This window comes from Paramisgurnus dabryanus, chromosome 18 (genome assembly GCF_030506205.2).
Source record: "Paramisgurnus dabryanus chromosome 18, PD_genome_1.1, whole genome shotgun sequence".
Lineage (NCBI taxonomy): Eukaryota > Metazoa > Chordata > Actinopteri > Cypriniformes > Cobitidae > Paramisgurnus > Paramisgurnus dabryanus.
Genome location: NC_133354.1, coordinates 7,858,586 through 7,884,314, shown reverse-complemented (window position 1 = coordinate 7,884,314; position 25,729 = coordinate 7,858,586). Strand labels below are relative to the sequence as shown.

Sequence of the window (25,729 nt, the reverse complement as noted above, 5' to 3'; positions counted from 1 at the left end):
TGTATTAAATAAATTATTTTAGATAGATATGATAGATAAAAACACAGCATGGGATGTACTAATAGACGTGCCGTACTTTTGTAAGCCTTCACTTCTTCACTGAGGCTGGAGTCTTGAGCTCTGCGCGCTCTGTCAGTGCGTGCACGGAGCCGCGGCAACGCGCCCTCGCGATAGATCATTTTTCACTCCATGTCAACTGTGCATTTTCCAATGTTTGTTTTTGGTTAGCCAGGAAAGTTTTCTTTACAGAAATAGAACGTTATTTTTAGCTTATTGTAACGTTTTCCTAACGTTATTCTAACGTTTTCCTAACGTTATTCTAACGTTTTCCTAACGTTATTCTAACGTTTTCCTAACGTTATTCTAACGTTTTCCTAACGTTATTCTAACGTTTTCCTAACGTTAGGAAAACGTTAAAATAACCTAAAAATAACTTTCTATTTCTGTAAAGAAAACTTTACTGGCTAACCAAAAACAACCTTGGAAAATAACGTTATGGGAACCAAAAACTAATGTTAGGGGAATGTTTTGAGAACCAAAAACTAACGTTAGCTGGGAAAGCACAAACAGCAGTGTTTCCCAACACGAAAAGTTATAAAAAATGCACAAACCGCAGTACCACACGCATTGGCCCGCACATCCAAATGTGCGAATTGTACGCAGGCGTACGTGCGCACTAATGCGCGTGGTGGTTGTAGCTTTGCGTGCTGCTCGTCATCCTTCATCCATCCTCGGGAAGCTTTTTTCTTCTTGTTTTATTGACGGGTGTCGTTTGAGTGATATGTTACTGCCGAATGCTTTAGGAGGTGAATTTGGCAAACATCAAATACGGCCAGAGGGATTTTTTTTTAAAGAAAGACTAAAATACGGGAAATTATTTAAACGAGATGATGGCGGGATAGAATGGTAAAATACGGGAGAATCTTGACAGGTATGTTCTTGTGATACTTTGATGAGGTACGCTGATCGGCCTTGCAAAGCTCTGCACCTACAGCTGTGCTAAAGTTTTACATCACTAGAGGGCATCAAACATACACGTAACCAATACACATTCTCTTTAATTTTACAAACACAAATGAAATAACAATCATTGATTAACAGAGGAAACTTCATCCAAATGTTAATATTGCTTGTCTAAAAATCAAACCCCTACATGTGAACATAAGCTGTCAATCTCAGGTTAAAACTAAATAACAGAAAGCATTGTTTCCTATAGAAAATAAGTTGTAGTTTCATAAAAAAGGCTCAGATGTTTTGGTTGCCGATGAGTTTCTGCATCCTGCGAATCTTGCGCTTGTTTTGGGGCAGAATTTTGTTGTACTGCCCATTTTTGATAAGATGTTCTTTACTGTGGTGGACCTGAGCGCCATGCTGAAGCTGGAAAGAACAAAGAGCCTGAAGAGGCTTGAGAAGAACCTGCAGAAAACACATCATCAAAAACACCTCAGTAGTCTCCAAACACACCTCAATAAAACTCTCGGTTTGTCCTTCGTAAAGGTGGGAGAGTGATCATCTGAAGAAGACAAACCTCCTGGATGTGTTGGTTCTTCTCCATTATGGAGAGCGTGACGGCAGCACACTCAAGCGTGGACACACACATGTTGGTGGGCTGGGTGCGGATTACATACTGACTAGAGGAGGTGCTGCGGAGCTGTACCTGTGGAGACAAACCTCATCATGAACAAATCACTGTACAAACCATGTATTGTGTAATTGTTGCATTATGTATATTGGGGTATACTGTATTGTGTATATAGTTGGCTGGTTGTTGCCTAATTGCTAAAGAATCAACCTCATAACTCTAAAATCACAGGTTTGATTCACAAGCCCCGCAGTAAACAACGTTAAACATCAAGGGCACGTCAGTCGTAACCTGCCGACCTTCGAGTTACAAGTCCTACTCTCTAACCACTACTAGGCCACGACTGACACTGTGACTAAAGTGCAACATGATGTGTGGATCGAACCTGTTTGGGCAGCCTGAAGAGAGAGTTGCGGAGGAACATGTCCTTCGCTTGACTCCAAGTACCATCGATCAGAATGACATTGTGGGCCATTAGAGTAAAATCTGAAGCAAGATCCTCTAGATTTTCCGCGGATGCGCCGGGATACAGAAGCAGAGTGTGCGCGTCCTTACACACGGCCGCCAGCTCGGGATATCTAACACAACCGACATGATGACCACTGGACATAAGGAATTGAAAACTCCAATCTTACAGGTATGCTGTGAATAAATGTGTAATTTACCTCTCTTCAGTAAATCGCCTTCCAATAAAGACCTTGCATTTTCCCGGAGGGAGACACGCCACCAAGAGTGGAACCGTACGGAGGACCCGACTTTCCTGGAAGAAGCAGAGGAGAAGAACCTTGACTCATTGGACAGTGTAACAAATTCCATGAGATGTTTGCACACGCACAAACCTCAGCTGGATGCTGGACGATGTAAAGAGACGTGGAGACGTCGAGAGGATGGGCCGGTAGATACGGGCATAGACACACCTTAATTGGACGACTGACCCCAAGAAAACACACAAATTATTAAAACCTCGTTACATATGCTGCATTAATGTCCACAACAGAATGCTTTTGAGATTTTATGGTGCAGCAGTCATCAATAGTGTCACAGCATCATGTATTACATGTTGGTATAGCAATGCTATCAAGGTACAGAAGAGATCAATGAGGCAAGTGGTAACAATGACAATAAAATAGTAAAGGACTAGGGTTAGAAAGTGATATGGGATGAAAAATAACATTGTGAGACCCACCCTCTGAAAGTAGTGCATGAACTAGATGGCCAACAGAGGCCCGACTACATTTGCATTTCAAGCTATGACAGCATGTTCAGCAGGTAACCCTAACCCTTGATTGGGCTGACAAATATCTTGTGATTTCATCTTGTGATCATTTATCACGGTTAGGTCAGGGAAGCTTAATTTCAATAATAAAAAGTAAATTACTAAAGCTGCCTTTTTTATTACAAGTTGTGTTTCTCATTTCATGTGTTACAGTACTGGTCAATCTACAGGTTATTTAGTGTTGTAACTTTTTTGAGTTTTGTTTGAAGTTTTTCAGTATAAATGTAAACCAGGTTTAAATGTAAGGAGTTCCTTTCAGGACCAAAGTATCACTTGTTACCCTAACCTTTGTTACTTTTGTATCGCTGCTATGTGGGGCATTATGTTGAGAATTTATATGATGCTCATTTCATAATATTTTCATAATGTTCATACTGTTGAAAAAAAATTCAAGTTTGTATGTATGGATGCTTTTGAAACATTTGATAATTTTTTGCAAAAATAAAGAACAAAAATATGTTTGCAGTTACATATTAACAAGGTAATAGTCAGGTTTATATACTAAAAACAAGAGTAACACAATAAAGTGTATCTTGTACTGCTGTGCAGAGTCGAAAAAAACTCGAAGTCGAAGTCTACATTACTTTACAAAAAAGAAAAGTATGTATGTATGTACATTTGTGCAAAATACACCTGGTAAACAATACTGGTTTAGGCGTGTAGGTAACATGGAAAATCAATGAATCAATATCACAGAGAGATAAGCAAAGATTGCGGTTTTATTTTATTATTTTAATTGTCAGATTTACAATTTTTATCTAACATCATTGCATTGTTTTGCTACGAGTAAATTTGATGTTTTTTTTTCTTTTTCAAATGGACAAACTGTTGTTTTTGCAGCAGTGGTTTAATTTCCATCATACAGTAAATAGCTGATAATATCGCATTGGTTTCTCTCCTAATGTAACCTAATCGGGGCGTAGATTTATTTGTGTATTAACATATATTTAAACTGAAAGGCATACGTGTCGTGATTAGAGAGCAGTATTGGGTGTTATTCATATACAGACTCTCTCTCTCTCTCTCTCTCTCTCTCTCTCTCTCTCTCTCTCTCTCTCTCTCTCTCTCTCTCTCTCTCTCTCTCTCTCTCTCTCTCTCTCTCACCAGCACGTGTGGCAAGTTGGGCGTCTCTCACTGATCTCAACAGGCAGATCTGACAGCACTGAGAACCCTTCTTCATTGTCGTCATCATCTTCATCTTTGTCCTTCATCTCATCTTCATCGTCATCCTTAATTTCTTCTGTTTCTCCAGTAAATTCGGAGCTCATCGTGACGCCCTTTTCCGAGTTTAACGGCGATTTGCGATCACGGCATTGCAACTAATTTAACTGTTACCTGCTCATAACTCACATTTGTCGTGCTATTATGCTTCTGTTGCTGGCGACTCGCGCCGCGCGTGCTTGAGACGTCACTTCTCCTCATCCGTTTCCGGTGACGTATGTGAGAAAGATGGCGGCGCGCAGGAGGAAACGTGCGGCAGAGAGATCATCAGAAAACGATGCAAAAATAAAGCGAAATAAGACGACAAACGACGTAACCAACAATAAGAAAACAAGCGTTACAGTGGAGAATGAAAAAGACGATCAAACATCTGAACACTGCAATATTATCAGCGTCCCAAAGCCCGTCAGCGCGGTGAGATATTAAACTCATACATCATCATATATTCGTCAAAGGGTTTTAAAACGATTCGAGGTTTATAATAATTTCACATCATTCCAGTTTTACAATGATAGATTGATCATAATTAATGAGCATAAACTGTAATGTTTGTCAGTCTGATGACATACATTTTTAATTAATTTGTATTTATTTGGCTTTTTCCCACAATTGTTTATTGTTTCAAAGCAGTTGAACATTAAACAGAAACACAAAAATGCAAAGACAAACAACAGCATGGCCGTTTTTAAATGTAGTTTTCTAATGGAGTGCATAGAGTTACAGAGTTATTCAAATGTTTGTCCTTTTTCAGATAATTAATCAGAACCTGCAAAGATATATTGCATCTGTGAAATAAAAAATATATACATTTTTGTAAAAAAGCAATAGGTCTGTATAAAATAAAAACCCTTACATGTGATTGAAATGGTTTAAGATGGATCTAAGATGATCTTAAAGCTGTGTCCAAAACCCCTCTTAAACTAACCTGCTTAACTAGCTAAAGCCAGGCTGTGAGACCAGATCAAATCTGCAGGGAAATAAGTGTAAGTTTACACTGCTGTAGTTCACCGGTATCTACCAGAAACACACAGATGTGTTGTTGCCCCAGTTCTGATGGATTCTGTTTGTGTGTTCTCTCTTCTCTATTTTGAAAAGATGATTAGGGGACTTCCTTAAATGCTTAACCCTAACACTTGACGTACCTATACAAAATTTCTGTCAAACTTAATTAAGTAATAAACACCCGTTACCTTCACGAGAAAGAGCTTTCTGATATAGACAAACACAAAAGTATTCACTTTACCCGTGGAATAAAATCTCGTTCTTTTGAGTGTTACCTGACAAAAATGTGGTTTTCCCTGGTTGGTGTTTAGGTATGATAAGCATTTTAGGAAGTCCCATTATATACTGACTGTTTTTCAGAATGCCGTATGTAGAAATATAGTCTATATATATCTTCATTATGTAATAATGCGTTCTTACAGACTGATGAGTTTCTTGTAGTAATACTTCATATTTTTATCTGAATGATCTGTGATCAGGGTAAATGGAAGAACAAGGAGCGAGTTTTGGTCTTTTCCTCTCGTGGCATCAACTTCAGAACAAGACACCTAATGCAGGATTTAAAAACCATGATGCCTCACAGCAAAGCTGGTAAATTCACATTAGACTAACTGAATGACTAAACTAAATGAAATGAAAGTTATCAAGAATTATGTTTTCAAATCTCTGTTTTTTTTTTCAGACACCAAAATGGACAGAAAGGACAAACTCTTTGTGGTCAATGAGGTGATTCATGCATGTTTTTCTGGATTGTGTGATTATTATAGATCAATGCAAAAAATGTTGTATAACAAGCACAACCCTGAGCTCTTTGTTTGTTTCAGGTGTGTGAAATTAAAAATTGCAACAAGTGCATCTTTTTTGAGGCCAAGAAAAAGCAGGATCTCTACATGTGGTGAGCACCTGCTTCATTACTCCTCAGACACTGTGTCTTAACCCTAATCTCAGTGCTTGACCTGTGACCTCTCATTGTGGTTTACAGGATCTCAAACGTTCCTCATGGACCGTCAGCCAAGTTTCTTGTTCAAAACGGTAGAATTTATGTCCCACATTATTTAAGCATACATACCACATTGTGTGAACTTAAAAGTTGTGTAACTGGAAATGTAAAATGTGCGTCTGTTTGATCCAAACATGATTAGTTCACACTCTCGCTGAGCTGAAAATGACTGGAAACTGTTTGAAAGGCTCCAGACCGCTGCTGTCGTTCGACCCCGTGAGTCAAAAGAAATATTTAAGTCATTCAAACTACCGGCAAAAGGAGGATGTTGACTAATAAAATTTGTCTGTTCCCTTATAGAGATTTGACAAGGAGCCACATTATGCCCTACTGAAGGAGCTTTTTACTCAGGTTCATTAAAACATTTTGTTTGTTTGTACCTCACTGCATCTTTACAGATTGCAATATTGAAGTGTAATATGTATTCTGGAGTTTCTGTTATTGTCCCTAAACTACGATTTAACACTTTAATCAGTTTTGGCCGGTGACTTCTCTTCCGAGGGGCGTGAATTCAAAATATGTTTTTGGAGTGTTATGCGTGTTGCTACTCATGTCAAAATATGTGTTGGTTACGTCATCTGCATCATGTGTCTTATCAAAATAAGCGCCTGCTGCACATGCGTCGAAAGGGTTTATGATGAAAGGGACACTCGCAAAATACTCTCAAGACACTCACTTTACACTTAACTCTGATTACACATGAGATTAAGTGAGTATCTGGCAAACGTGAGCATATCTTTTATCATAAACCCCTTCAAAGCGTCTGCAGCAGACTCCTATTTTGACATGACACGTGATGCACATTAGTTTACATGACGCCCTGAACACATATTTTGAAAAGGTGAGCCACACAGGTGACAGTCTACATACATGTTGTCAGGGTTCCCACAGGTCCATGAAATCCTGGGAAGGCCCTGGGAAGTTTTTGAAAATATACATACATAGATACAGGTCATTGAAATTGCTTGAATCTATTTTATGCAATAAGTTTTCTGAAAAAAAAAAATCCATATTATTCCCTGTGTAGTGTAGGATAATATCATAAAAATTCTAGACTTTTTAAGCACACGTGCTAAACTGTTCACTTTAAATGCTTATATCTTCTGTATGTGAATGTTGATTCATCCCAAAATGCTTTTTGGCTTAGTTGTGTTTGACACATGAAAACGTCTCGGGTTACGTATGTAACTGTTGTTCCCTGAGAAGGGAACGAGACGCTGCGTCTCCCTTGCCATACTTCCTGCGTACCCGTAACGCAGTCTTTGGCAATATTTCAGATAGAGATATACTTCCTGACTCCCGCGTCACCCTATCTTTATCATTAAGTCTCACCATTGGTTGAATTTGATGTACACATTCAGACGCACTTACCCCTGGAGGCGTCCCCGAAGTGTCACTGCAGTGACGCAGCGCAGGTTCCCTCGAAAGGGAACAGTAACAATGTATCTTAAAAGGTAACAAGATGTAATCTTGCTCTCACTTGAAATATGTCCCCACATTAAGTCCTTGAATTTGAGGGTATTGGACCTGAAAAGTCTTGAAAGGTCCTTAAATTAAGTTGACTAAGGTCTGGGAACCCTGTGTTGTGTATTGAGCTCTGCATCGTGCGCCCTCGAAAAAGAAGTCACCGGCTGCCATGACTATGATGCAATTAAAATAAAAACACCCAAGAAATGTTAGTATAGAGATTTTTTTTCGACAATCGACATGATCACGCCTTCTTTCCAGTAAGTTAACAGAAGATCTTGTTCTTTTAGACTTTCTCAACACCTCAGTATCATCCCAGGAGTCAGCCCTTTGTGGATCACGTCTTCACATTCACGATCGCAGACAACCGAATCTGGTTCAGAAACTATCAGGTGAGGTCATCATAAATCTCTTTCAATCATTAACACTAACTTGATTGCATTCTTTTGTGACCAACAATTCTGCCATTCATAGATTATTGAAGAAGACGCAGCTCTTGTTGAGATCGGCCCTCGTTTTGTCCTGAACCCGATTAAAATCTTTCAGGGCAGCTTTGGTGGACCCACACTTTATGAAAACCCTCATTTTCAGTCGCCCAATATGGTGAGTTTTCAGTAATTATTATCAAATAAGAACCATGTTTGTAATGCTCTTTGTGACATCGTCTTATTGTGTGATCTGTAGCATCGGCGAATACTGCGACTAGCGTTTGCTGCCAAACAAAAGGAGAGACAGATGGTAAAGGAGATTCGCAAGGAGAAGCGTAAAGAAGGACAGGAAGTGCTGACACAGGACGTCACAGATGATGTGTTTGTAACTCCAGCCGAGCAGAAAACGGTTCACGTTGAATGGGAGGCTCCAGAACCTCAAACGACCAAGAAAAAGCTCAAACTGACCGAGCTGAAGAAGAGAACGCTGATGAAGCGCAAAGGCCTGCGATAAAACACCAGATCCACACGCAATATCATTATAAAACGTCACATTTAAAACCATCTTATCAATGCAAACTTGTGATGTGGAGATGAATAAAAATGTGTCTGTTCTCAAATCAGCTATTTTGAGTTCAAGTTTTTTTTTCCTAGAACCTGTTGCAGTTTTTTTTTTATTTCTTTTGATGATGTGTCTTGCATTAATCATTTGTATTTTTGCTTATCTGCAAACTTAATAAACAATTTTTAATTAACTTTCAAAGTTGTTGATTTGCGATAGAGTGTGCGTATGAGAGAGAAAGATGGAGAGAAAATATATAGGCTACACTGTGTATATATATATATATAAACAAACAATATTTATAATATTGTCAACGTGATTGCAACATCAAATATTGTGTAGTAAAATCATGTTACAACTTTAAAGTGTAACACATGTTTTAGATCCAAAACTGACGAAACCCTATGTGTAATATTTGATGAGCAGCTGTCTTTTACTGGTGGTCACAAGACAACGCGGTCATGCGATTAACTTTTAGCGATATGAAGAAGAGAAATATGCGACCCAGCAAAACTCCTAATCCAGGCAATCTCTGCTCTGCTGCAAGAAAGTTAACTTTCCTGGCTAACCAAATACAAACCTGGGAAAATTTTCTTTTCGAAAATAGAACGTCATTTTAGGTTAATTTAACGTTTCCCCTACGTTATGAGAACGTTAAACTAACATAAAAATATTGTTCTATTTCTGTAAAGAAATCTTTCCTGGCTAACCAAAATCAAACCTTGGAAAATAACGTTATGGGAACCAAAAATTGTTAGCTGGGAAACACTTACTGTATTATTGCCTTCATATGACAAATCGCTGTATTTTTTCCTAATCTTTGTCGCTTTGGATACAATCGTCTGCTAAATGCGTAAATATAAATGCATTACCCAAGTAACTTTAAAGTGTTTATATAAACTTGTGTGCATATGTAATAATGTATATTAAACAGGTTTTACCTCCGTCAAATGATGCAAAAGCATTTATTAAGCCACACTGTGATAGTATATTTTTTTTAAATTGCATTAATTTGTACAGTTTGGCACATTGACATAATGTAATTAGCAAATATTGTAAGTGACACAATCATGCCAATAAAGTTCTTTAAATTGAAATTCAATGTAGGAACAAGTTAATTTGTTTGTGTTTCTAGTCGGACTTCATATCCGCGCGGACGGGAAACATGGCGTTCAACTTTGGCGGCCAGTCGAGCAGCGCGAGTGAGTCTGATTGATTATTACTATTAAATGTTAGCCGCTACTGGAATTGGGACTCCATAAAACAGGCAATTATTTTTTTCACAATACGGTCCCGTTCACCAGTATTAAATGGCCGTGACTGTCTTCAACACGTATCGTCACAATTACAGTCGATCTTCATGAATTACTATCGTGGATACAGCAGTTTAGGGACCGTTGTCAGAACTACAGGCATTTAGCTTGACAAATTAGATTAATACAGTATAGAAATAAAAAATAAATAAAGCAAGGGAAAGGGTGTTGTAATATAGGAAAGGTTTTGTCAGATTAAAAGTTTTCATACTATTGTAACATTCTTTAAATGGAATATGGTGTTGTAAATAAACAATCATTCACATATCCCCAAAGTGTATTTGTTGTTAATAAAGTGTTGTTATTGTCACAGGTCTTTCTGGCTCTGGGTTTGGAGCCGCAACCACATCATCAGCACCCACGGGATTTGGATTTGGATCAAGTACCACAGGTAAGTGTGAATTAATTTATAGTCAGAAACTCCTAGTCAAAAACTGGAGGGGTATGCACAAAATAATGTTCCTAAAAGATGCAAGAATAATCAGGTTTTCCAACACAGTTCTGTGAGAAATGGTGCTGGATGACGCTACGTGCTAATAATTAGCATATACATGATGTTATCACATCATATTTGCTTTTAGATCTGTTTCACCTTCACTCTGGAGCTGTTTACAGTTAAGATGTGTTTTGGTCGATCAGATCACAAGTGGACGAGAGAGTCACGTTCACGTTTACACCTGGTGTTATAATACGACTCTTTTGTCCACTTTTGATCATCTCTGTCCTGGTGATGGTCTGTCTGTCCTCTTCTCTAGATTAAACGCGTGCAGGAGAAAATATGGTTTTAAATTGACTTGAACTAATATCATAGACCCTTTTACAGCTCACGTGATCAAATAGCCTGTGAGCGCATTTTGGCAACAGAAGTGGTGTTATTCCCCATTGGTTCTGACGTGTTAGCAACTCAGAAAGTTTATTAAAACGGTTTCCCAGCATCAAAATGTCTTTTTTTTATTTGGCCATCTGCTAACATCTTCTATCCACTCCACTATAGTACACGGATCTGATAGCTGTGTTGAAAAAGTTGATAAAGTCAACTTTTTAAAATGACTTTCTCTGTCTGTGTTGCTTCACTGCCTACAGTAAATGCGTGCGCATACGCTGCCACGTCATCATTGAGTACAAACAGTAAAAGGGTCTATATGAGAATACCCGTGCTTGTGTTGTTAGTACACATTCTGCACAGTGTTTTGTATGTGTATATGTAAAAGCTTATTCTGATATTTCAGAGCAAGTGTTGAAATAACTTCTGTCAGAAGAATGAATATAGATAACGTGGTGGTGTTGTGAAGCACATTAACTACTTGACTTCATACCAGATGAAAGGTATTTTAGCACCTGGAGTAGTTTAACTGTGATCTTCTCTTGAGGCCATTAAACATGAATTAGTTTCTCTGCATTAAAATGTGTGAGCAGTTAGGGATGTGCACAAATGGTCGAATATTTAATCAGCAATGATAATTTGAATGGAAATAATGTTATTGGAATGTTTGTTTGTATGTGAACTTGGCTTGTTGTGGATATTTCCTTATTATAAACCTTCTGTGAAATTGTGACAAAATGAAAAATACATAAAAAATGTCTTAAAGGTTCACTGTGTGTGTAACTTTTAGAAGGATCTCTTGACAGAAAAGCAATATACCGTATTCATAACTATATTGTCTGTGGTTTATTAAGAGCTTACATTATGAACTGTATTGTTTTTATTACTTCAGAATGAGCTGTTTTTATCTAAATACACCGCAGGTCTCCTTACATGGAAGTTGTCGTCATATTTCTTCAGTAGCCCTAAACTGACAAACTGCTCTACAGTGCGCATTTCATTTCTACGTTGTCTCAGACGACCACATGTTTGTCCTGTGGTGGCTACCATATGTGTTTCATAATAGAGATGGGGTGCTGTCTCACCGCTAGATGCCGCTAAACATTTACACGCACCACCTTTAATTACTGTCATTTAAAAAATCAAATATTTAAATATTATATTTCTGAAAAATGCCAATCCCTATCAGCAGTATGTCCAGGGTTAGGAAAGGGAAGATGGCTATAAAATGACAGACTGAGGCAATCTGATGTATGTCTCTTCTTGTTTTAATGTCTGTAACACTCCCATAATCACTAAAGACACACCAAACCAGTGCCAAAAAATGAGCGCAGTCTGTGAGGTCAGCTCACATTGCCCGCATGCTGGCTGCGTCCAAAGTTTCCCTGAAACACCAAACGGATGGCGACCAGGTCACACATCTGTTCTGCGCCTGCGTGAGAAGAAATAACTTTCCGTACCAGCAGGTGGCAGTAGTTGCTGTTCATTACTCAAAACGGGAAACCATAAGAGCTAGTGACTGCTGTTATACGAAGAGTGAAAACACGGCAGCGCTCGCTTACAATTTCTCACATATCTCACTGACCACATACAGAATTGTGGTATATCTGTAATGTCTTATAAGCCATATTTTTGTAAAATATTCGCATATGAAATGATCTGACTCCCAGACGAGTGCCAGAGAAAAGAGGATGGTGACTTACTTTAGTGGAAGGTGTGAAACACAGAAAAATTAAGTCAGATGATGCTGAAAACCTGCCTAACCGACCGTTGGCTGGGTGTGTGTACCTAGCTTAACAGACAAGCTGTTTGTTTCAATGTCTGTTACATTCCTCTTAATCTTTTGAACTTGAACTTTGCTCATCTGTCTCTTTCTTCTCTCTTGTCGTGGCCGCCGTGCTTCAGGATTTGTGGCTCCGGGTGCGAGCAGCAGTGCCCTCACAGCCGTTAGTTTTGGGGGGTTTGGTTTGGCTCCTGTGTTCAGTTTTGGCAGTAGTCTCAGTGGATCAGGTAGATTATGTCCAAGAGGTCAGAGGTCATTATGAGTCTGATCATTCATGATTGGTTCACATCTGGTGCTCGTTCATTTTTGTCTGTCTGTTTGATGTCTGTGTCTTTATTTAGTAGGTCTAGTTTGATGTTGAAGTCGGTTGCATGAAGTGTCATGCTGTCAAAGCCCCTCTGTACCCATAATCTGTATTTATAATTTCATCAGCACATTACACATGTACATTCATTGATGACATCATCTTCCTTAAATGTGCTGACTCTGTGTCTCTCTATCTCATGTCTTTGTGCTGTGTTCTGCAGGGACATTCGGAGGTTTTGGATCAACGGCGGCTCCTGCCAGTAGTGGCACCACCTTCAGTTTCAATACTCCATCAAATACAGGTACGGGTCCGCCGGAGACTTCCATGCACCTGATCCAGTAACACATCTTATGAAAAGTTAAACCCACATAGCCAAATTAACTGAACACATTACTAGTTAACCTGTTACCCTGAACCCCACGCTTTTGAAAACATACCCAAGTAATGTCATTGCCACACATGAAAGCTGACACTTGGAAGTTTATTGTTCAAAAAGTCAAAACTAATTCATTTCATAATGAGAAAAAAAGTAAAAACAAACACATTCAATTGAGTAAATTGCATGTACACACAAGAATGCACCGAATTTTCGGCAACCGAAATTATTTATTTCTAAAACCTGAAACAAGATATTTATACTTTTTTAACCTCTTTCTCTGTCATCTTTCAATTTTGCCGCTAACCCTCTGCTGGGCAGGCGCGAGTCCGCTGCTCAACGTACAGTTCAGTGATATACAAGCGTTGTTGTAAGTTTCTAAAGGCAGAGTAATTTGCATTTTGTGCAAGAATAGAAGATCGGATTAATATCCGTTTAGCCAAGATGTGATCAAATGTAAATAAAACATTTATTAAGTCTATCTATAGCTATCTGATCAGAAAAGTGACCAAGTGTAAAAGTCCCTATGAGGCTGTTTACATGTGGCATTAACATGGGTTTTCATCGATCGGATCACAAGAGGATGACGTTAATGCCAGGTGTCAACGGTGTTCAAAACGTTTTGAGCTCGTCCACTTTCAACCACATTCAGAGGTAGTCGAAAACGCTTTCGATCGGATTGCTTTTGTAATGTAAGCGCACATGTGGTTGAATGTGTTCGAACAGCCACATGCTACCATTTATCTAATCTGAGGTACTGAGAAGCGCAATGTTTTACGTCTTTTCTGACTTCTGGCGCGAACACACAGCTCTATTTTCAGCCTTTCATTGATAAAACTAAAGCGGCTGATCTCCGCAGTGTCATTTTGCAAGCGTGTGAAAGTTGCGCAATCCTATTTCATCAATTGTGCTGAAAATTTAGAGAAAGCTCTAACATATACATGTAGAAAACACTGTGCAGCATGTTTACTTACATCAAAACTAGTGGACTCTGACATAATATTAGTTTGCGTCCATATAAACTCATAATAACTCCCGCTCGCGTTTGAATGACAGCAGAGAGACTCGCCCACCGTCTCACAGGCCACCCCCTCACAGTATTCAGGACAGAAGCGGTGAAAAGCGGACAAAAGAGACGGATTTAAATACCAGGTGTAAACGTGATGCGTTTCTCTCGTCCACTTGTGATCCAATCAACGAAAACACATCTTAATACCAAGTGTAAACTATAATCACTGCTTGAAAATTCATTGTTAAATAATGTGAAATAATATTATAATAAGGACATTCGTGGAAATTGGCAAAACAATTAGAAAAAAATGAAAAAAGGTTCTGTATTGGAGTGTTTTTATTTTATTTGGCTTGGGCCAAGAATTTTCCTTTGAGTGCATCCCTAAATACAAGCATTAGCTCTATCTTGCAACACTGATTGTGCCTTTACTTTTAGATACAAAGCATTTAAGTTGTTGTATAATAGTGGCAAATGCAAATTAAACATGAAATTTGTCTCCATGGTCTGAATTTTAATTAATGTTTTGCTGTGGTCACAGCCGGAGGGATCCTCCAATGACTTGAGGTTGAAGGTCTCTGTGCTCACCTCACGTTTATTATTATCTAACGAGTCTCTTGTATTGTAGGTGGAGGTCTCTTTGGAAACACTCAGAATAAAGGCTTCGGCTTTACTTCTGGTTTGGGTTCAAACACAGCTACAGGAACGGGCTTCGGAACCACTGCACTGGGCTTTGGAGGGTTTGGGGGAATCCAGCCTGCCCAGACGCAACAGGGTGAGAAACAGCGATCGGTGCGTTCAGACTGTGCGTGTGTTTGTGGGACGTGTCTTAATCTCAGTTAATCTGTGTGTGTGTGTTGTAGGTGGTCTGTTTAACCAGCAGGGCTCTCAGTCCAGTCATCTGATCAACACCGCCAGTGCGCTCTCTGCCCCATCTGTGCTCAGTGATGAGCGTGACTCAGTTTTGGCCAAATGGAACCAACTGCAGGCGTTCTGGGGAACAGGAAGAGGTTACTTCAACAGCAGCACTCCTCCAGTGGAGTTCAGCCAGGAAAACCCCTTCTGCCGCTTCAAGGTACTGATGATGATGATGTTGGGAGTCCGGTCATACAGAGTTAGAATATACGATCCATCTGCTGTGAACCTAATTATGGGTAGTGTTGTGCCACCAGTGTCTGATCTTATGAAATGACACGACACAAGTGATTCCATAAAATTTTCCCTTAACATGAAGTTAAAGAGAGACGCCACCATACTTTAAACATTTTCTATTTTACACAGCACACATACAACTATTGGGTTAAATGATCCAAATTGAATTAATAATTTAATGCAAATGAAATATGTTATTGACCATATGAATACTTTTTGAGCTCGTCATAATGCATTCTGGGTAATCCTACCTTCAAATCTAATCCTAAACTTTTCGGCATTTGCCGTATCCCTTCTAGACAAAACCCACGGAGGAATTATGTTGTTTTACAGAGCAGGGCAGCGTGAAAAGACATTAAACTTTTGATTTAACATATTACAAGTTTTTTGGACATTCATTTGGAATCACTGCTCTCATATCATCAAGTTATCAGGCCATTAGTTATTCAGAATATAGGCTATAAACGCAGCACACAGCTGACTGCTCAGCTGTCAATCTTCTGTGCTTCAGATAGACACTCAAAAGGTTTCGCATTAAATGAGAAGATATTTCGGTAGCACTTTATTTTATAGTATGTGTACTTACCTTCTACATATGGTAAATACATTGTACTGACAGATAAATGTGTGGTACTTACTTTTGAGTATCTACTACATGGTAATTAAATTGTATCATTACTGTACTTACCAGTGGTACATTCTTGGTAGTTATTATTTAACTCTAGATAAGTACTGCGTAATAACAGATACATACTTACAGTCTAGGTATACTGTAACTAACAAGAAACACTACTGTACTTACAAATGAATACACAATATAAGTATTTAGTATTTACATGCAAGTGTGGGTTACTGACAGGTACTTACTGTATAGTGTACATATGACAATTAATAACAAACACTACTGGACTTACAAATTGTATGTACCTGGTAAGTGTGTAGTGCATACAGGCCAGTGTTCTTTAATGACCAGCACATATAGTGCATGTATAATGAACTAACGAGAAACATTACTGTACTTACAAATTCTATGTTCATGGTAAGTGTGAAGTACTTACAGGTCAGTGTATGTATATGATAACTAATAACAACCATTAATGATGTGCCATTTTTGTACTCCGTATCTTTGTCCTTTATTTTACTTTTTAAACCCAAGCATTAAATACATTGCGCATTACCTACTTGGTACATTCATTAGTAAGTCCATAGTAACTGCATGGAAAACAGGACTGTAAAATAAAGTGTTGCATTTTACAGAGTTAAAAGTAAGTAGCACTCATTGTCTGTAAGTGCAACATATTTACCATAAATGTACAAGGTAAGTACACGTAATGTAAAATAAAGTGCTACCGATATTTGTCCAAAAAACAAAATGTAGTCTAAATAATGAATACTACTTACATGGGACCGCAAGACATTAATAGTCTACATTAATCTGTTTGGAAGGAAACTTACATTATTCCTGTGGGAAGAGAAGGACGTTGGTAATAAAAAGGCAGACGGTGAGACCATTTCATCTGTTTTCAGATGGAACAGCAGGGTCGGGGTACAAAACAGGACGGTGCATGACTTTGCAACAGGGAACTAAAGCTAAACGAGAGCACGAATTTGCACACAACATTAAAACTACAATAAAAGATGCTTACGAAGCTATGTAGTAAAACTTATTTTTAAGAAAATACATTTTAGAACAAAAGCAATAGGCTATAAATAAATATAAGGAAAAGTAAATGACAGGATGAAAAATACATATTGGTTTACTGTAGCCTACAGTATATTTTACATTTTAAAAAATTATGTAAATTTCACCATGTGCGCCCCTGCTGCCACAGCTGTGGAAACACTGGAGTCCTCATGTACCTTTGTTGTTTATGCTGCTATTTACAAATATTGTTTAAAAACAAAACCTTATTATATATAAAATAACATTGGTTGGCATTTTTAATGGTTTACGGACACCTACTCATTCTAAATTGAATAATTTCATGTTGTAATCTTATCAGTTAACTGTTAATTATTGATTAACTCTTTCACCGCCAGCGTTTTATAAAAAAGTTGCCAGCCAGCGCCAGCGTTTTTCATGATTTTCACCAAAGTTTAATGCCTTCCAGAAAATGTTCTTCTTTAAATATATAAACATAAAATATACCAAATGAAAGAACAGACCCTCTGCTTTCAAACAAAAAAAAAACGTTTCATCCTACCTTTAGTAGTTCTTTTGTAATCAGCTTCTGAATATGGGTAGGTTTCTGCAAAAACACTACATTTTGAGCAAAAAGCAGAGATAATTCCATTTTTATGACGGACTTTTCCTAGAGATCCCATTCAGAGCGATCTTTAAAACAGACACGGACATGCAGCCGCTTGCCATAGGGCAATACTTCCGGTTTTAAAAAGTTGCGGAAGGGCGCCACCTGGTGGATAATAGCGGTATTGCGGAAAGACAGAAAATCTCGTCATTGGCCGGGAAGCGTTTTCTCTTAATTGACGAGATATCTCGTCAATGGCGGTGAAAGAGTTAACAAGCATCAGCGTCATGGAAAATATTCTGAAATAAGCATCCTTATTTCTGTGATGTCCTCCTGTACCTGGTCCCTTATATTGTTTCCCCATAACGCACATTACACGTCTGTCTGTTTTTGTGCCACAGGCCGTGGGCTACAGCTGTGTTCCTGAAATGAAGGATGAGGACGGGTTAGTAGCTCTGACTCTCTGTAAGAAAGAAATGGACGTTCGCTCTCAGCAGCAGCATCTGGTCGAGTCTTTACATAAACTTCTGGGAGGAAATCAAACCCTCAGCGTGAATGTGGAGGGGGTGCGAGCGTTACCTGATGACCAGTGAGAATCAACTATTCATGCTTTATTCACTTCACAGGTTTCAGGTGAAGCTAGTGTTGTGTATTTCACCGCTGTGTTTGTATGTGTGCGCAGGACAGAGGTGATCATTTATCTGGTTGAACGTTCTCCTAACGGCATGTCAAAGCGAGTTCCAGCGTCGACTCTCTATAATTACATGGAGCAGATGACTGTAAAATCTCAGCTGCAACAGCTTGGTGTCACGATGACCGTCAGTAGAACTGCGCTGACCCCAGCGCAGCTCAAACAGCTGTTGCAGAACCCACCCGCAGGTACTGCGCTCAGAAACAAACACACACAAGTTTATATTCGCACACAGATCACGCGCTAAGCGATGGCGCTTATAACCCAAGAGTTGCTGGTTTGAGTCTCTCGCACAGCAGTGTGGGACTTGAGGAAGGCATCAGTCCCTCATTGCTGCCCGGGCACTGCAGTGATGGATGCCCACTGCTCCCTGTGTGTGTTTGTGTGTTTATGACTTGCAGTGCTGTGTTCACTACTCACTGATTGGGTTAAATGCTGAGGTCATATTCCAAGTATGGGTTACCATACATTGGTCATTACGTCACTATTGCTGAAGATGCCTTTTTGTGTGCAGGTGTGGACCCCATCATCTGGGAACAGGCTAAAGTGGACAATCCCGACCCGGAGAAGTGCGTCTTCATTTATGCGTCATTGGTTCTGTCCCTATGGCTCATGTGATGATTTAACTTTGTAATGTTTCTCTTCAGGTTGATTCCAGTGCCCATGGTCGGCTTTAAAGAGCTCCTACGAAGATTAAAGTTTCAAGACCAGATGACCAAACAACACCAGACCAGAGTTGATGTGAGACGCACACATAAACACACACACTCTCATTTTATTTGTTACAAGCCATTTTAAAATCAAAACAATCCCCGTTTATACCTGCATTTTAGAAAAGACCTCTGTTCACAGTTTACATGACTCAAATTGCATAAAACATGACCGTTCAGTTCACGTATCCTGGGCATGCGCATACAAGTGTAAAAGAGTATATTAATAATAATAGCCTAACAATAATGCATAATGATAATAAATGCCTAATAATAATAATGCATTACATTTATATAGCGCTTTTCTTGCAGATATCAGCAGCCACAGCAGTGTTTCTCACAGATGTTTGAGAGATTATGGTGTTGACTGAAGCTAAATGCTAATTAGCATGTTTGTGACGTCATCACATTATTATATTTGTGTTTGGACCAACATTTACTGTTTCTGTTTCACGTCCACTTTCTGAGCTGTCATATGCTGTATTTTATTAACTCTTTCCCCACCCTGGGTTTTTTAAAAGTCGAGATAATTGCATTTTTGCGAATGCCAGGTGTAACTGTAGCAAGTTTTTATGTAAACATATCACAAGTCTTTATGATTACTAGCTCATTCTCAACAGTTTCTTGGTTTTGTCTCAGATCATCTCTAATGACATCAGTGAGCTGCAGGTGAACCAGGCCACAACTGCCGCCAAAATCACCCAATACAAACGCAAGCTGATGGATCTTTCACACAGAGTCCTGCAGGTACATCAAATCACAATGAAGGCTTTGTTGATTGAACTTCATGTCTGTACGAAACTTCTACAGTCGCTCTGTTCTGGATAAACGGACGAAAGCACGATGTGCTGATGGTAACTGTGTGCTATGTGTGTGTTTCAGGTGTTAATCAAACAGGAAGTTCAGAGGAAAAGTGGTTATGCCATTCAACTGGATGAAGAACATTTGAGAGTTCAGTTGGAAACCATCCAGTCAGAGCTCAACGCACCCACACAGTTTAAGGTTTGAACATCGGTTATTCTGAAACTTTCCATAGGAATAAACTGGACATTTTTAAAATTGCAGGTTGGCCTTTAACAAGAAACCAAAAGTAGTTGAAAAACAGCTAGCTTAACTGATGTCTAGAGCTGCAACTATCGACTATTTTTTCAACCGATTAATCTATCGATTATTTTTTCGATTAATCGAATAGTCTAATGATTTTTTTATACATATAATTCCCCAACAAATAATAAATGTAACATCTGCAATTAACGCCAACATTTTATTTAAGCATTTTCTTAATTAAACAAACACACAAACCAAAATTTTCAACATGAAAAATAAAGTGGCAGTGCCACTTTAAAAGAGGCATTATTCACCTTAAACAATAAAATAGGCATATATTAATATTTTAAACATTAGTTTATGATTAGTACATGCATTAACTCAGCATTAGTTCAGACTGAAGTAAAAATAAGTTCATTGTGATTCATGAACCCTTATATAAGATGTAATGGTTATATTATTACTGTTAATATTATTACTATTAGTAGTACTGCATTCTCATTTAACTTTAACATTTAACTTTTCTTAAGTTCCGGGTAAAAAAACAAGTTCAGTTAGTATGATCTTCTAATATTTTATAAACAGCGTTTACGCCGCTGTTACTTTAAATAAACGCATGTCAGGAATACCTTACAAGACGAGCTTCTGTAATATCTGCGCACATATTCGCAAAAAAGACGTTCATTGGGAACTCCGCACTGCCAGCTGGCTTTCAGTGCACGCGGGCACATGCCTATCAGTTCTCAATGTGACAGTAACTTATTATTTCATAACTTCTTAATATAAAAACATGTCCTGCTCTTTATTTACTGTTTCAACATACTGCCCAGAAGCGATGCAATGTCACGTCTGTCAGGCGTCTCGCAGCTCGTATTAAACGAAGATGTAAACGCAGCTGTATTAAGCACAATATGTATTGATTCTATTGTTTATAGAGTAAGTATAAAAACTTACTGTAATAGTTCAAATTCTTACGCTGACGTCTCGTCATTTTGAGGTCGGAGAGCTCCAGGTTTTCTTCTTTTAAGATGATCATACACAGGTGTTGCGCTGCTGTGGTATGCCATTTCAGTTTTACACAGTATGTGTTTTATTTGGTCTCTGCTTAAAGTATTCCCACACTTTTGATCGCGTTCTGTCTGTTTGGTATAACACTTGTATCACCCGGTCGGAGCTGAAGCCGCCTTCATTTCAAAATGTAAACAGTGCGACGCATCGACGCATTTCCGGCAAATCGACGTAATTACGTAATCGACTACGTCGACGCGTCGTTCCAGCCCTACTGATGTCGTATCTTCTGCTTATACAAGAAATTAGGTTAAAGTTTCATTTAGCATGAAATGTCTTTTTCATAGTTAGATTAGTTCACATGCATGTCTGACAGCAAACCTGTTACCGAGAGACGCTTTAACATTTGTGCTTTATTTCAGCCTGAGTTACAGAAACAGATGAGAATTTATTTAATCGGTGTACTTTTTTAAACAGTGTTAAAATGTGACTAGAGCGCTGCTTTGTGTATATACTGATCAATTATATCCCTTAAATGGAGATAAAGAGGTCTAAACTTTAAAACTGATTTGTGTTTGTGTGTCAGGGGCGGCTGAATGAACTGATGTCTCAGATTAGAATGCAGAATCATTTTGGATCCGTTCGTTCGGAGGAGCGGTATCGTGTGGACGCCGACCTGCTGCGAGAAATCAAACAGGCAAGAAGCTGAAACTGTGTTTCTATCAGGGTTCCCACGGGTCCTTAATATCCTTGAAAGTTTGTGAATCTGGGGGAAAAAATTCAAGGCCCTGGGAAGTTTTTGAAAATATACATACATAGATACAGGTCATTGAAAGAGCTTGAAACTATTTTATGCAAGAAGTTTTCTGAAAAAAAAATCCATATTATTCCCTGTGTAGTGTAGGATAATATTATAAAAATTCTAGACTTTTTAAGCACACGTGCTAAACTGTTCTCTTTAAATGCTTATATCTTCTGTATGTGAATGTTGATTCATACCAAAATGCTTTTTTGCACAGTTGTGTTTGACACATGAAAACGTTTCAAGTTACGTATGTAACTGTTGTTCCCTGAGAAGGGAACGAGACGCTGCGTCTCCCTTGCCATACTTCCTGCGTCCCTGTAACGCCGTCTTTGGCAATATGTCAGATAGCGATATACTTCCTGGCTCCCACGTCGCCCTGTCTTTGTCGTTAAGCCTCACCATTGGTTGAATTTGATATACACATTCAGACGCACTTACCATTGGAGGCGTCACCAAGGTGTCACCAGGGTTCCCGCGGGGTCTTAAAAAGCCTTAAAAGCATTGAATTTATGAATTTGGAAATAATACCTTAAAAAGACTTAAAAAAGTCTTAAATTTTGATGTCTGGGTCTTAAAAATTGTGCTGTATGTAACTTCTCCATATTGTATTTTCCCTTAAAAGTTTCTTTGTCAACCACATTTTGATTAAATCAGGGATGCAAACACATCGCTTTTCAGCGCCTGCGCCTTTTTATTATTAATGGCATTTTGGTTGCGAGCACATCGTGTCTCTCCCGATGAGTCTGCTGTACGTTCACATGCTCTCTGTTTCTCGATGAATTGGGTGCGACATGAAGCGAGTTCAGCGTAACATGTTTCTGAACTTGAGCAGAGTTGTATGCATAGAGGTTTTCACGGAGGACCGGGTCCGATTAACATTATGTGTAAAACCCGAGTCGATAGGAAAACGGCCGTGATCAGAGTCAGTCAGCGCTAATGTTCACGTGCAGTTTCAAGCTGCGTGCCTCCGTTTCTATTGCGATAACAACTGGCTTGGTTTGAAAGTCACGACCACGCGCTGCACTTTCTTTCTCCGTCCCTTTGTTTAATAATATTCTTATTAATGAACCATCTTTTTATATCTAAAAAGTTTGCTCAAAGATCACAAAGATGGTAGCAAAAAAGCAATGTGAATGTTAATTAAGCCCATTGCACGAGCAAAGCTCAAGCTGACTCTAGATATAAAAAACGCAAAGCTTTAATATAAAGTCACCAGTCACTGGGACAGCAAGTAGACTTTTGAATCTAAAATAATAAGTGGATTAAGCTCTTTTAATCTGCAAGAGAGGAATTAAAAGAGGCACTTTTACTGCTTCTGCTCTATCTAAAAAAGGAAAGAAAACTACATAAACCATAACACACCGATTACATTTATAATCTCTAGACCTGCACTTTCTATCATTAATATACTATACATATTATTGTATTCAAAAGAGTTTGATAAAAGGGGTCATCTACACAAGTATTGCTTCATATGTCAGTGCAAAAACAGTAAAGTGTTTTGTTATGCTTTGACAAACATTGTCAGCTTTGTTCATTTATGGTTGGATTTATGAAATATAATGTGAAATTAATATAAATGAATGCAGCCAGATGGAAGGCCCTGGATACGTTGCAGGAGGTGGCCAGGAAGAAGAGGAAGAAGGAGTAAAGCAAGAAGAAGTGCTAGATAGTTCAATAAGAGTTTTGGTTTAACATAAAAAATGAAATTGAATATTCCAAATTAATGTCAGCGTCTTTTGATTTTCGAATTTCATTTTTCTCTATATACCTAGGTTGGTAGGGATGGCAGGGGTCTGTGGCAATGTAGCCTAAGTATCTGGATATTTGCCTGGGTGTGAGGGCTTAGATTACCTTTCTCTTTTTTGAACATACATGTGTTTGCATCTCTGTTTGTTTAATAAAGTAGTATAAATAAAGAGTGGCGGATCCAATAATTGAGAACGCAACACAGTCCCGGGTCACAGTACAAAATACTGCGAACACGTGATACCTTCAGTAAATGAAGATCACCACAATCATAGACTGCAACACAACACAGCAACAGGCAAAGGAGAAGTGGGAAAAATCAAAGAAAATCTCAGAAATTCCTTAACAACTTAACATTGTTTGGCAAACTTTCTTGTGGCCTACTGAAAAAAAATTTTCACACTTGCTTGGCTTATAATCTTTTTACCCATTTCACATCGGAAAAATAAATGAGCACAAGTTTAAGTATTTTAGTTTTTCTTTGCTGGTAGGGACGTGAAATGGGTATTAATTTTTTATATAAATGGTCTTAAAAAGGTCTTAAAAAGACTTGAATTTAACTTGAAGAAACCTGTAGGAACCCTGTGTCACAGCAGTGACGCAGCGAGAGTTCCCTCAAAAGGGAACTGTAACAATGTATCATAAAAGGTAACACGATGTAACCTTGTTCTCACTTGAAATGTGTCCCCACATTTAGTCCTTGAATTTGAGGGTATTGGACCTGAAAAGTCTTGAAAGGTCCTTGAATTTGAAGTTTACTAATGGCGCTTTTCCATTGCATAGTACCCCACGGTTTAGTTTAGTTTGGGTCGGGTCAGCTTACTTTTGGGAGCTTTTCCATAGGGTGCAGTACGTAGTACCCGATACTTTTTTTCGTACCACCTCGGTTGGGGTTCCAAGCGACCCGAGCTGATACCAAACGTGATGCGAAAACACTGTAGATCACTGATTGGTCTGAGAGAATCGTCACGTCATCGCTATAATGTAAATATTAGCTTTAGCTTACAGCTAGCTTGCGCTGTCTCAAGCAAACATGTTGTTATCTGTGTTCTGCTATAAGTTTCCAAACACCCTTTTAGCGATGAAAAACATCCGCAGGTCGAGAATCCGGGACACCATAACAGTTTTTTCCAGACTTGCAGTTTGTGGCGGAACATTCGCGTTTCGCGACGAGCACGTCACCATTATGTATGCTTAAATGCAAATTGAATGAGGCTCAGCGGAGCGCCGTCGACTGACGCCACGGGTCGGGTGTTTGAACAGAAACTGTCATGTGAGACAGAGGTAGTTATAAACGCGATGTGCAAACATCTATTTGTGGTGGCCAATTTTAATTTTGTGGCAGATTGAGAAATAAATGAATGTATGGGAATGTACAACAACGCTCTCACGTGTATGATGTCACAGCAGTAAGCAGCGTAAATATAACGACACGCCTATAATCCCTCCCACTCCGAAGTGATACTAAACTCGATGGGAAAGCTAACCACGCCAAAGTGAGGTGAGCTGACCCGACCCAAACTAAACTAAACCGTGGGGTACTATGCAATGGAAAAGCGCCATAAGGTGTGGGAACCCTGGTTTCTATGTGTTTCTGTGTGTTGTATTTGTCTTATATTTGTTGGTTGTCTTTCAGCACCTGAAACAGCAGCAGGAGGGTCTGAGTCACTTGATCAACGTCATTAAAGATGATCTGGATGACATTAAGATGATTGAAGACCAACTGCATGATGGGATTCACACACGCAGCAGCAAACTCAGCTGACACACACGCGCCCACCCACGTACGTGTGTGTGTGTGTGTGTGTGTGTGTTTGTTTGTGTTTGTATGGGGCGCTGTAGGATCTCTCTGTTCACTTCATTAAAATATCCCACATTGAAGAAGTGCAGTTGTTTGAGTTATACGAATTCATTTACACTTCTGAGAATCAGAAAAGACAAACATTGGAGATTGTATTATTGAATTTCTGCTGCAGTTTTTCTTTACTTTGTCATGAAAATGTTGTCGAGTGCCATTGGGCTGAAATATTAAACTGTGTCTTGGATTAAATATTGAAGTGGTTTTGTATTTATTTGTTTTTGTGATGGATTAAATTAAAAATGCTTTTGTCAGATCAGAATAATTTCAAATCCAGTTTAATGTCAAACTTCACCTGTTTTTTTTGACTA

At 38.8% G+C, this 25,729-nt stretch overlaps 3 protein-coding genes across 3 annotated transcripts; 2 read left to right on the top strand and 1 right to left on the bottom strand.

Moving 5' to 3' along the window:
* Nucleotides 1-1,038: 1,038 nt before the first annotated feature.
* dtwd2 (DTW domain containing 2) lies at nt 1,039-4,126 on the bottom strand. Its single transcript, XM_065243562.1, has 6 exons — nt 3,963-4,126; nt 2,422-2,512; nt 2,248-2,342; nt 1,968-2,160; nt 1,529-1,657; nt 1,039-1,416 (listed from the first exon to the last, which is right to left on the bottom strand). Exons 1-6 carry the CDS (start codon nt 4,124-4,126, stop codon nt 1,246-1,248), a joined length of 843 nt encoding a protein of 280 aa, XP_065099634.1. The 3' UTR covers nt 1,039-1,245.
* A 171-nt stretch (nt 4,127-4,297) lies between these two features.
* On the top strand, nt 4,298-8,731 carry bxdc2 (brix domain containing 2). The gene is made up of 10 exons (XM_065243561.2): nt 4,298-4,493; nt 5,561-5,672; nt 5,764-5,807; nt 5,906-5,976; nt 6,064-6,113; nt 6,224-6,297; nt 6,382-6,432; nt 7,839-7,940; nt 8,023-8,151; nt 8,233-8,731. The coding sequence occupies exons 1-10, from the start codon at nt 4,308-4,310 to the stop codon at nt 8,488-8,490; spliced, it is 1,077 nt and encodes a 358-aa protein (XP_065099633.1). The 5' UTR covers nt 4,298-4,307; the 3' UTR covers nt 8,491-8,731.
* Nucleotides 8,732-9,619: 888 nt separating this feature from the next.
* Nucleotides 9,620-25,610, top strand: nup54 (nucleoporin 54). Its single transcript, XM_065243560.1, has 13 exons — nt 9,620-9,740; nt 10,165-10,242; nt 12,985-13,065; nt 14,778-14,924; nt 15,013-15,224; nt 17,952-18,139; nt 18,233-18,429; nt 18,756-18,810; nt 18,889-18,982; nt 19,591-19,698; nt 19,834-19,953; nt 21,593-21,703; nt 25,197-25,610. Exons 1-13 carry the CDS (start codon nt 9,704-9,706, stop codon nt 25,323-25,325), a joined length of 1,557 nt encoding a protein of 518 aa, XP_065099632.1. The 5' UTR covers nt 9,620-9,703; the 3' UTR covers nt 25,326-25,610.
* Nucleotides 25,611-25,729: the final 119 nt, after the last annotated feature.